Source organism: Trichomonas vaginalis, chromosome III (genome assembly GCF_026262505.1).
Source record: "Trichomonas vaginalis G3 chromosome III, whole genome shotgun sequence".
NCBI lineage: Eukaryota > Parabasalia > Trichomonadida > Trichomonadidae > Trichomonas > Trichomonas vaginalis.
Window position 1 is genome coordinate 23,020,610 of NC_067205.1, and position 13,355 is coordinate 23,033,964.

At 33.0% G+C, this 13,355-nt stretch overlaps 3 protein-coding genes across 3 annotated transcripts, besides 1 other annotated feature; 1 reads left to right on the plus strand and 2 right to left on the minus strand.

Annotated features, from left to right (window-relative positions):
- Nucleotides 1–1,345: 1,345 nt before the first annotated feature.
- Nucleotides 1,346–1,393: a mobile genetic element.
- A 2,191-nt stretch (nt 1,394–3,584) lies between these two features.
- TVAGG3_0748470 (autophagy protein 6/Beclin 1 domain-containing protein) lies at nt 3,585–4,679 on the plus strand (the record flags this gene model as incomplete). Its single annotated transcript, XM_001305895.1, has 1 exon — nt 3,594–4,679. The coding sequence occupies one exon, from the start codon at nt 3,594–3,596 to the stop codon at nt 4,677–4,679; it is 1,086 nt and encodes a 361-aa protein (XP_001305896.1).
- An 801-nt stretch (nt 4,680–5,480) lies between these two features.
- On the minus strand, nt 5,481–6,179 carry TVAGG3_0748480 (uncharacterized protein; the record flags this gene model as incomplete). The annotated part of the gene is made up of 1 exon (XM_001305896.1): nt 5,481–6,179. One exon carries the CDS (start codon nt 6,177–6,179, stop codon nt 5,481–5,483), a length of 699 nt encoding a protein of 232 aa, XP_001305897.1.
- Nucleotides 6,180–6,800: 621 nt separating this feature from the next.
- On the minus strand, nt 6,801–10,771 carry TVAGG3_0748490 (xanthine dehydrogenase family; the record flags this gene model as incomplete). Its single annotated transcript, XM_001305897.2, has 1 exon — nt 6,841–10,767. The coding sequence occupies one exon, from the start codon at nt 10,765–10,767 to the stop codon at nt 6,841–6,843; it is 3,927 nt and encodes a 1,308-aa protein (XP_001305898.1).
- Between the last annotated feature and the right edge of the window lie 2,584 nt (nt 10,772–13,355).

The window sequence follows — 13,355 nt, forward strand, 5'->3', positions numbered from 1 at the left end:
ATTATTGTTATCCTTTGTATGACTTTTGACTTTGGAAGAATCGATCAAATAGAGGTAGGGCAACGATAGGTCAAAAAGGCTTCTCTGATAGATTTCCTTGCCTTTTGGATATGCTATAATATATAGCCTAGCATGATAGGATATGATGTCAAAAGTTAGAACATAACTTAGGATCTTGAGAAAAATGAAAAACAAAAATTACATAAAAAAAGAAAAATTTTATCTAATTTGTTTTTTTGGACCGAATAAGTAATTTTATTGAATTTCAATACGACACATAGATTTTATTATTAGTAATAAATATAATGGTTTACTATTAACAAGGAACCTAAACTAATGAAAATTTGATTTCAAATATTGTATATGATTATCATAGATTACCAAAATATATTGCTATTTATGAGGATATAATATTGATTATTAGTAAATCGTATAAATTTAATAAATATACCATGAATATTGAATGAATTTCTTGATTCATAGGGGTAAAACGCGCTTTTATATGATTTAGACAGAGAATTTATGAGATGTAAATAACACAATAAAGGTTTATATTGAATATTTTCTAAAAATAAATCGAAATTATAAAAAACAATACATTTATTCATTGAAACTACTTGGACAAATATGAAACAAGCATTCAGGCTATTCTTTTGAGACTTCAACGCATCTGATAATTTTTGTATAACTTCACCTCTTATGCTTAGAGTGGAGGTATTGAGATCGTATAAGTATAGATGAGCTCACATTCAGATATGATGTGTGAACTTCTGTTTTCACTGCAATTTTGAATCAGAATAAACTCAAAACAAGAATAAAATGATATACTCACTCTCTAAATGTGTTCGAGATTTAAAGTTGTATGAATAAAACGATTCATCTTTCGAAGCCTCCCATTTAATGAGAGACTTCGAAAGATGAATGTATTCATGTAGATGAAATACTATATATGACCATGTGTGATACTAAAGATATCAAAATGTTCATTTTTAAGTGCAATAGAAGGGTTATCTCTCGTAAAATCTCAATTTAAGGAAGATTTAGAAAGAACTCCTTTCCTAAGTAGATAGTGTGTGGTTTCTGTCTTTTGGTTGATCAGGAACTATGAAATTAAGTCGGACAGAAAGAAGTTCTTTCCAAAACAGACTCCAAATGAGTTGTTCGAAAAGAACTTCCTTCTGTATATGGATAATTGTAGTTACCGCACTGGAGTATGTGATTGTGATGATGGAGTTCTCGATAAATCTAAAATCGGATTAAGATTAATTGAAAACTCAAGTAATTCTTTGAAATCTTGTGTTGTTGGCACTATAATAACCAAAGAATGAGAATATTATGTTGAATGATGAGTACGTGTGCTCGGCATTCGCCGAGCGAATTGAGTTTAACGTACTATGAAAAGTGACAAATTTGGGCTTTTTTTCCTAGGTTATGATCTCTTCCTTTCTGCTCAATACGACAGAAATGAAAGAATGAATTTGTACTCCCTAATTGATTACTACAATCTGTATCTATCTTTAACATAGAATTAGCTGCATTGTGATTTATACTCCAGAATTATTCAATTTAAGATCAACCTCGTAAATTTTAATCATATTGCACCAATACTCCTACGTTGAGATAAGAACATGATTATACATACCAAAGCCCCATATTAAAAATCAAAATTTAGCACCTCCATTATGCAACCACATTATTCGTCGCAAATAAGTATATTTACGCATATTATGATGCATATTCACACAACTCGTATACATGAAAAGTTATTAAAATCAGACAAAATTATTGCAATAAGGAAAAAAAACAACTTTATTATATATGTTAGTATGAATTACAAATATTTCTACAAAGAATGCTCAATACTTCATATAATCTTCGAATATTTCTTATTACAAGTTAATACATTTTGACTCGAACATGATAAACAAAAGCCGACACGCTGATTACTACATTTATGAAAATATAGTACGTTTCCATTCATCTGTTTACTTTTTTTGTTGGAATAAAATCATTTTTTTTTTTCTTTCATGAAATAAGAATTTTGCTGCGAAAGCAATATCTCTAACAATAATTAATACATTACGTCAACTCTGGAATGAGTATTTATCAAATATGATATCAAAATCAAAAATTAGTTGTTTTTTATGAGTAAAACGATGTAAATTGATTATTTGACTAATTATCAAATACTTTGATTTTCCAAATTTTTTTCGAAATTGATTTTTTCATGTGAAAATTAAAATTGTTTAATTTCATTTTTGAAATTTTGAATTTTTTTTTGGAATTTTGAGTTGATCAATTCAGCAGAATTGATAATGCTATTGCTTTAGGGCATACCACAAGGTGATGAATAAAAGGTGAACATTAACAAATTATTTTAAATCACAAATATCATCCTCATCAACTTTAATTCTAAAAAGAACTGTACTGAATTATGAAAATGCATGATTTACATTATTAAAATCTTTGAATGAAAATAGTACAAGATAAGTTTTTATTCATTTTTAATTAGATTTAAACGAAAAACTACTCCATATTAAAATTTAAGTCGAGAAATCGTATTTTGTTCTTATTTGTTAGCATTTTGTAGACATTCTAATCTTGAATTAATTTGTTACATGATATTATTAACAAATTTAACTGAAAAAATATGTTAATATGGAATAAACCATGATTATATAAGCTATCAATGCTATATATACATATGTAAAAGATTCATATTAACTCAATTAACAAAAATGATAGATTTTCATAAAGGTTCAATCTAGGTTCGTCCGAAAATTTTGATTTTTATATAGAAGACATAGTTTCATATACATAATTAAATTTTCAAACAAATTTGATCATACCATTTATTAAGCAGGATAGTATATTAATTACTATCAGTATAAAAATATAAAAATGATTATATTTAATTATTGCATAATTTAGTCAAAGAGTTATAAGCCTCAAGTGATCGTTATCACCTTCAATGCACATATACTTTATTGATTCATAGATATTTAATCTATGTTTGACATGTTGTTGTCGTCATTCGTTTTGTTCCCATTCTTCCTAAGTTAGAATTAGAGAATACACCATCCACATCATCTAATTTGGTCCTCAGCGATAGATTGGTTCATTTTGGAGGAGTCCCATCAGACAGTTTTCGAGCACCAAATATCAAATTTTAATGTATACAAATCTTTAGTGATTTATCTCTTTTATGATGAGTAAAAGGTTTCTGCTCATCAACATTTGATTTCCGACATATATGATTTCTAATTGCAATTATTTACTTTCTTTTTATAATCTAACTCTGTGACTCATACCATAAATTAATTATTGGAAAGTGTCAATATGTTTGGCACAACGCATGGCGGAAGATACCAAACCATGCAGGGAATATGATACGTTTAAGATCTCCGAACTTTTTTTCCAAAAATTTTCTATCGTTGCCCTACCTCTGATCAAATTTGAAATTTCAAAAGATATAAAACTTTAGTATTGTGCAATTTTCATCCTTTTCCAATTCGTGATCTGCTCAATCGGATCTTATTTTATCTCCTAAGAAATTTGTCAGATCAACACAAAATTACATTGAGATTTATTTCATGACTGAAGAGCAGGAGCTTTCTCATATAGGCGCATTATTTATCTGTAAGTGCTGTGGAAAGCTTGGTATAATTCCTGACTTCTTAAAAAAAGAAAATCAATCAGAAAATCTTACGATTTCAACAAGTCCTTCGAAATTACGTATCAAACTAATACAAAAGTCTGTGAGTATCGATACATCAATTAATTTGCAAGATTTGGATCAATATCAGAATTTTTTACAACTAGTCCAAGAAACAGACTGTGAAGAGACGCATTCATTACCTCTTTGTCCACATTGCTTACATAGAAAGCTCGTTCAGATTAATTCAATGATTCATCAAATAAAATTGCAAACTCAAGTTTTAAGAGAATTTACTAAAGAAGAATTCGACTCTCTTAAAGAAACAGCTCAAAAACAGATACAAATTTACAAAACTAATACAATTGCAATGAAAAAATATATTGATCTCCCAAATAAACAGATGATTTCATTACCAATAAAGAAATCAGATCTCGAACTAGACAAAAACGTATTAAAACCATACGAAGACATTAAAATCGATTCAAAATACTCATTATTTAATCATTTGTTTGATATTGACCTGAAAGAACAAATGGGGCACATCAATGGACTTCGATTATCAATATTCCATCAAGAGTTCATACCGTTAAGCGAGTTAAACTCTGCTTTGATGGTTATTTGTTTTTTAATACAAAACTTTTCAAGAATTCTCAACAGGAACCAAGTAAATATACAGTTCGGAGCAACAACATACGTTGAATTACCTCTAAAACCAAACTCACCACCTGAAATTATCCCGTTTTCACTCCAAGGATACGATAATAAAAGTATTCGACTGTTTAATGTCGCAATTCATGTCCTCATGGTCATGACATATGGTCTTTACTACAAAGATGAAGCATTTGATCCGTATTTTCATCCTCCTTGCGAAATTAACCTCCAAAAGCATACAATTGACGGATTCAACTATGATGTCAATCCTCATTCTTTTTCTGACTGGAATCTACCAATGAAACTTTTACTTCATGCTCTGAAATTCATACAATCACAATTGATTTTATATAATCAATTGAATTTATAAATTGTTTGTTATAAATCATGTTTTTATATGTGTTTATTATATAATGCTTTTTATATTCGCTATTTTTATGGATGATACTTTTTTTTACTATAGAATGATCATATTGCTGCAAAGTTTTCCATTGGAGTGTAAGTGCTGAAAAATCATATTTTTGAGATAAGTCTCCTGGAATGGCATATTGTTCCGCATTTAGATCTTGAAATGGATCTTTTTCTAGACAATTGAGTCAAAATTTCTCTTCACTCCCTATTTATCATTCAAGAAGACATTACATGCTTAAGTCCCCATGATTTTATTACCGAACCTTGAGCCATACCAGTATATGATGTCATTTATGGCAACTTGCGCAGACAAAGTCCACATGAAAGTTTAAATGTATGTCTCTAATGAGGATAATATACCCGACAGGTAGTGGAATATTCCACTTTGTCTGACACTTTAGAATTAAACAATTTCTGATTTCACAAATTATACCTCATGTGAGGCACTTTACAGAGCATTATTTATCCGTATAAATACTGTAATAAGCTTGATATGATTCCGGATTTCTTAAGAAAAATAAACCAATCAGCAAATCTTGCGATTTCTATAAAATTTTCTAATAATCAATTGAATTTGTTTGAAAAGAAGCAATATTTGAGAATTTGCAATTTAATATGCACTTACTTCCATATAGCTTTAATCGCAATTTATTGTAATATATGTAAAGATCCATCGATTAAAGCTATACACGACAACACAATTTGATAATATGAATTGTATTTTCATTATGTTCACATTTTAACTTGGTATTTCAATATTTTAGTGATGCAAAGATATGCTTAGTATTTGACAAGATGATAGTTTATATGCATTTCCAACAATATCAAAGGTTGATGCATGTTCTAATATATCACCTTTAAAATTGTTTTCTGCTTTCTTTTTACTCTCATATACAAAAGAACACCCATGATCTGCATAATGAGATAAAAATAAATCAAATGGCTCATTTGGTGAAACACTTGAAATTAAATTACTTGCTGTATGTTCGATTGTGTTCTTATCGAAGAAGCAATCAATAATAGTTGGTTTGAATATAAATATAAAATATCCTTTATTTCCTATGATTGAACAATATGAAAATTCATTTAAATCATTAGCAATTACATCACTTCCAACTTCAATATATAAAAAATTGCATTTTGTAAAATTTAATTCACCATAAACTGACATTCCATGACCATCTGGGCCTGATATGTTTGATACTGTTGTAAAATTCATAATACCTGTACCTGCTGGATAACCAATATAAAATGCAGGATTATTTTCAATTTCATATTGATAAGATGTATTTAAATTACTTACTTTGATATCTCCTCGCCAATAATTAAATGCAGCCTCATCTCCTTTGCATTGTGATACTGAACATTCAAATGCATAACTTTTGTTGTTACTATCATCTGGTAAACTAATTTCATATGCACATCCATACAAATGAATATTATCTGAAGTATTCTTCATTAATATTGAAAATGAACAACAAATACGAACTAAGATACAATCTGAATTTTCAATAAGGAATGATCCACCATGATCTGTGGAACTATTGTTGTGAAAAGAACATGCTTCAAGTAAAACTTTACTGTCAGAATTAAGATAAATTGCTCTACTTTGATAATGGAAAGAAAATACTGCTTGATTAATGTAATAATTGCCATTTCCTGATATTGTTCCGTTTGTAGTTTTGTTAATAAACTCATTTGTGTTGTAATAATCAGAAAAACTTCTTTCAAGAAGCAATATCTTTGTTTCGCCTTTTGGTACCTTTCTAAATCTATTCCAAATTGCAATTTACACCATAATTTCATTCAGAAAAATCATAATGATGTTTTTTATTTTAATGGTCTTGAAAAAACCTTAAATAATCGACTCTTCATAAAATCAAAGACGGGAAAATAAGATTTATAATGCATATATTAATATTATCATTTTCATAAAAAGCACGTTATTCGTTTGTTTTTTGAACCGAAATTATCAATATTATGAACTTTATCACTAGTGGATTTGGGTTCAAAAAGATTTTAAAATCGAAATTATATAAAACACCGATCAACAATTGAATCAAAAATAATCATAGTCTAAGAAATTATTTGATTTTTTTAAAAAAAAAGTTCAAGAAAAATTACTTCGAAATCTTTGGTGCTGAAAGCACGCGAATTCTGTCTGATGTTAATGGGTAGTCGATCTGGAAGTCATCGGAGAGACCGTTTTCCTTGCGACTGTACTTGATAGCATCGACAATAGCAAATGCAATAGAGTTTGCAAGCAAAAGGGGTGGTTCACCAATAGCTTTAGATGAGTAAACACCGAGTGGGTTCTGTGAGTGTGGCAACAAACCGACGTGGAACTTGATTGGAACATCATTCCATCCTGGAATCTTGTAGTAGCCTGGTCCGTTTGTCTGTACGTGGCCTGGACGAACCCATTTGTTCTTCTCATCGCCAGTGATGAACTCTTCCATTGTTAACCAGCCGTAGCCTTGCAAGAAACCACCTTCGATCTGACCCATGTCGATAGCTGGGTTAAGTGGATCTCCTGCATCGAAAACAATGTCTGATCTGATGACTTGGTGGTCGCCTGTCAATGTGTCGATTTCAACTTCACTTGCAGAAGCACCGTAAACGTAGTACTGGAATGGCATTCCTTGTTTCTTGACGAAATCGAATCCGACATTTGGCATACCGTAGTATCCATGAGCAGTCAAATCAATTTTGTCGAACCATGCAGCGCGGCATGCATCAGCCCATGATCTGCCTGGTGTTCTGTACTTAGCCAAACGCATGTTCAACTGTGCGCAAGCATGTAAAATAGCATGGCCGTTCAAATCAGCGCCAGATGAAGCAGCTGTTGCTGATGTGTTTGCAACTTTGTCTGTTGATGTTTCTTCGATGTGGATCAAGTCAATTGGAACATTAAGTGCTGAAGCTGCGACTTGGCACATCTTTGTATGAAGGCCTTGACCCATTTCGACACCACCGTGTGACAAAAGGATTGTGCCATCTTTGTAGATGTGGATCAAACAGCCAGATTGGTTCAATGTTCCGAATGTGAATGCGATACCGAACTTCAAAGGAGCCATGGCCAAACCACGCTTCTTGTACTTGTGTGTAGCATTGAATTCTTCAATGCGCTTACGTTCCTTGTTGATGTCGAATCTGTTCTTGATGTATTGCCATGATGGAACAACGTTGCAGTTATCCAAAACAGTTCCGAAATGAGTGACATCGCCTTCACGATACAAGTTCATGTAGCGGATGTCATTGACTGGCTTCTTCAAGTAGTTTGCGACGTGTTCAAGAACTGTTTCCATAACTAAGACACCTTGTGGAGCACCGAAACCACGGAAAGCAGTGTGTGACATGTTGTTTGTCTTGCACATCCATGTATCTGCACAGAGATTTGGAATCTTGTATGATGAATCAGCATGAAGTAATGCTCTGTCTGTGATGGCCAAACTCAAGTCAAGTGACCAGCCGCAGTCAGCGTACATATCTGTCTTGTATGAGATGATTCTGCCATCGCGGTTGAAGCCAACTTTGTATGTTGCGTAGAATGGATGGCGACCGCCCATGATTGCCATGTCATCGTTTCTGTCGAGAACCATTCTGACAGGGCGTTTCAATTTCTGTGCTGCAACGGCAACAGCGTTTGAAATCATGATTGATCTTGTTTCCTTAGATCCAAATCCACCTCCCAATCTCTTTACGTGGACTTCAACTTGGTTGGCTGGAATGTTGCAGACACGAGCGATTTCTGCTTGTGTGAATGTTGGATTCTGTGTGGAAGCGTAGATGTTGAGATGTCCGTTTTCTCCTGGAACAGCTTGGCATGCGTGTGTTTCCAAGTAGAAATGAGACTGAACGCCCATTGATGTATTTCCTTCGATGACGTAATCAGCTTCTTTGAATCCTTTCTCGATATCACCATCAGCAACTTGGTGATGGATTGGATAGTATGACTTAGCTTTGATTGCATCTTGTATTGATACAATTGCTGGAAGTTTTTTGTATTCAATCTTAGCGAGTTTTGATGCTCTGTAAGCTGTAACTTGGTCTTTAGCAATGACCATGGCTATTGGTTGTCCTTCGAAGACAACTTCGTCTTCTGCAAGAACGCGTTCATCTTTCATGACATCGCCAACCCAGTTGACACCTTTGATGTCTTTGTATGTGACAACATCAACAACTCCTGGATATTCCAAGCACTTGGAATAATCTGCTTTGACAATCTTTCCGTGTGGAATTGTGCTCAAAACGAAATAAGCGTGCAAACCATGTGGAAATGTTGGTAAATCATCGGTGTAAACAGCTTCACCTGTTGTCTGTTGTGCACTTGAACGCATGTGAAGTGGTGAATGGACGTAGTTTGGCTGTTTCTTCAGTTTGACGTCTTCTTTCATCTGACCATCAATGATCATGTTTGCGCGTGTAACAGAGAACTCAGCACCTGGACGTTCGATGATGCCACAGGCTGATTCATCGTGTGGACGGCCGCGCTCTTTCTCTGTCTGGTGGAAGAAGCGGAAGAGGAATGAGCGAGCAAGTTCACGGCGGAATTCAACATGTCCACCTGGTGCATTCTCAGTAAGTGGTAAATCTTCTTCATTAACTATGCGCATTGCCTCTTGGATGTTTGGTAATGTGAATTCCTTGCCAATAAGGAACTTCTCTGCCTTCTTTGCGCGTTGTGGGAAGGCGGCCATACCTGAATATCCAAGGGAAATGTATTCGATCTTATTATCTGGAGAAATACGGACTTTGAATGCGGAAGAAACGATGCAGATATCATCTTCACGACGATGAGCTTGTTTGAAAACAAAGAAGTGCTCGTTTTCCTTCATCAAAGGAACATCGATCTGAGTAATGACATCTTGTGGAGATAATTTGATCTTCCTGTATCCGGTGAAGAAATCTGTCATCGGTTCAAGTCTGAACTTGCCTGTATCTGCGTTCTTGATATGTAAGATTGCATCAGCAGCAAGTAAGAAATTGGACATGTCTGTAACAGCGCCGGCATGGACAATGTTGCCAACAACGCATGCTGTATTACGAATCTGTGTAGAAGAGAAAACTGCAAGGCGATCAGCAAGTTCGCGAAGGATACGGCCTTCGTGTGGCTTGACAACTGATAACTGGTGCTTGCAGAACATCTCGATGTCTTGGAGAGATGTATTTGCTCCGAAAGTAAGATTTCCGTCTTTGATCGAAATGTTGTAGAGTTCTGGAATACGATGCGTAGAGATATATACTGGACGTGTGGGACCGGCCCATTTGATGTCGATAAGGACTTCTGAGCCACCAACAATTATTTCGGCTTTTGGATTTTCTTTCTTGATCTCCAAAACCTGCTCAACAGTTGTTGGGATGTAGAAGTCGTAGTTCTTGTAGTGCAAACGAACTGGGTGTTCGCATGATCCTTGGAATTCGATAGGAACTTCAGGAACAACGTTAGTAGCCTTTGATTTCTGATATGTATCCTTTACAGAAGAATCGTTTGGTTTGTTATCTGTGGAAAATTCTCTCATTGCTTCTTGGATTCCACGATAGCCGGTGCATCTGCACAAGTTTCCATCGAAATGCTCATCAATCTGATGGGTCGTTGGCTTTGGATTTTCAAGGAGAAGAGAATATCCGTTCATGATGAAGCCTGGAGTGCAGTAGCCGCACTGTGTACCATGATGCTCGACAAAAGCTTGCTGGATTGGGTTAATTCCTTTTTCTACAGTGCCTAAGCCTTCGATTGTTGTAATAGTTTGGTGATGTACCTGGGCAACTGGCATAAGGCAAGAGTTAACCGATCTATGGCGAATTGTTTTCGAAATTGGGTCGAATGAGGAGACAAGTACGGTGCAGGCACCACAACCACCTTCACCACAGCCGATCTTTGTACCTTTAAGATTGGTTTCGTCCAATCTTAACCAAGAGGCCAAAGACATTGTTGGATCGAATGTTCCTTCTTCGAGGACCATCTTCTTTCCATTCAGGACAAACTCAATGCAGTTAGCAAAGTTCGAACCTGTAAATGTGCGTTGACTAGTTGAAGAAAGCATTAAAAGTTATATTGTATAATAAGATAGAAAATTGAATACCAAAACGACGACGTGTCTCAATTTAAACAATTGCTTCACAAATTGAGAGCCCATCGTTTTTCAATTTTTTGATAGGCACATTTATAGCAACCATTAGCTCTATACCAATAACAAAAATTAATTTAAGGTGAAGTTAAATAAACTTCTCAATTCTGAGAAATCGAAAATATTATAAGATATTGTTATTGTAAAAATGGGTGAAATTATACATTAATTTCATAAAATCAAGATTCATTCAATTTCAACTGAAATATAAAACTCAAAACAATACAAATATTAATTGTTCATCGATATACATCAATATATGAACTATCATTAAAAATAATTTGATAGAAAACGATCTGAAACAAAATTCAGAAATCTGAATTATCATTATTTCTCAATCAATGTTACTTGATTTTCTTTTTCAATACTATTGAATTTTGGATGTTGAATTGAACTTTTGGATCCTAACGATCAATTAGGCAATAAACATGAACATTATGATTCAAAACTTTTTTCCCTCATAGATAAATGAAATTCCGTTTTTATGAATAAAAAGGATGAAATTTGGCAAAATACTTTATATTCTTGAAGTTATAACAAGCGAGTTATTGATATTTATCTATAGTTAGATGTTCGAAAAATAAGGTTCGAAATCTGAAAACAATATTGCGACAAAAATCTTTTTCAGACTAACTGAACTGCTTAGTTAGGTTTTTCTATGGATGAAGGAGCGGAAGGGAGTGTATGAAACATAATGTTTGGGTAAATATTTCACATAAAAATCAAAATGATACATAATTAAATTTCAATTCAGTTATCTTAATTTCTAAGTACATGTTCAAATTTTAATTGAGAGTATCTCTGATAAATTGAGTATTTTTGTTATTTTGAAATTTTATTGGACTTCACAGTTTGCTCAAAACAGATTATTATAGTACAATATGTGTGGGTTTGATAAATTACAGCCGGTATGTGTTATTTTGAGTTTTGATACCATTCAAAAGAGAAATTGCGCAAGCAGGATCAATCGATGATGGCTTCTCACAAAGACTAAATCTGCAATTGCAACCATTCAGCACCATCTAGAAAATCGAAAGAAAAAAGAAAAATAATCAGGTAAAAATGATTAACAATGGCTCAACTTTCATTAATACCCTCCAACCAATATTATATGCGACTATGAGACTTATTTTGTAGGATATGAATTTTGGTTGACTTCGCAAACAAAAATAATTGACCAAGCGATTATTTTTTCTTCAATTTTTGATAGTTGATTTTGGATATAAAAGCAAAAATATTAAATCAACAATCGAAATATTCAATATGTTGATTGAAATTCAATTATCTTTCAGAAACTTTCGCCATTTTAAATCTGAGTTCAAATATTTTTCACTATACAAGAAATGCATATCTTTTTAACGAAAGGTTTTGCTTTTCACTACTGAATTGTTTGAGAAATCCTAAATTTTGAATAATTGTAAACCCCACAGTTTTTACATTAAACCATGAATTTGGAATAAAATATTACAAATGATTAGCCCTGCGAAATTAATAATTTTTTTCTAAAAAAGTGCTTACTAACTTTTGTTGTATGGAGAAAAATGGCTTTCCTATCTGGACTACGCTTGATCACTGGCCTCTATACTATCATTTTTATCACTACATATCAATAAGGCAAGAAACCAATTACCTTTTACGCAATGTTGTCGATATTATATTTTCACTTCAAATTTTGTTAAAGCTTTCTTTGATTCCAGTTATCCTTTCAACACAAAATAGCAGTCGCTTTTGCGTAGTCATCGGAAAACTTCTCAATCAAATCATGACTCTCGAATTTATCAATAGTACTTATCTGACTTTAGTTGTTTTCTCATACGTTCTTTTATTTACATTATATATCATATATTACTTCTATAACCTCGGCAAATTGTTCATACATCACTCGTCAATTTTATTAAATTTCAATTTACAAGAAATCGCTCCATTATCACTGTTTTACGCAGCTCAGTGTCTTAAGCGACAGATTGAAGACGTAATCAATGGGAAAAGCAATTATCTTTTACTAGTTTTATCAAGTTTATCATTTTTAGTCTTAATTTATTACACATACGTTGGCTGTGCCTTTAGAATTGCCAAGTACGGCAGGAGATGCATTTCTTACGCTTTTTGGTGCAGTTTTGACGCATTTTGGATAATAATTGTTCCAAATATCCTTCAACTCATTTGGATTACGCATGATTACTTTTCTTATGGTATCTACATATCATTGGGATTATCCCTAGCGTTTTCCACTGCTTGTTTACTTTGGCTTGGCACTTTTCCTTACATTGAAAAAAAATCAAATGTTTTTGCTATAAATATCTTCGGAATTACATGTTTTATATTAATATTAGAGATATTATTTGTCGCCAAAGTGATTAGTATACGTGTAACTATTATTTTGATCATTGTTTCTGTTGTTTCATGGAAATTATTTTTAGGAAATCAAATTTTCAACTTTTTTTGCTATATGATTGAAAAAATTTCCAAATTCGATCCAGATGATCTGTTTGATCTTGATAACA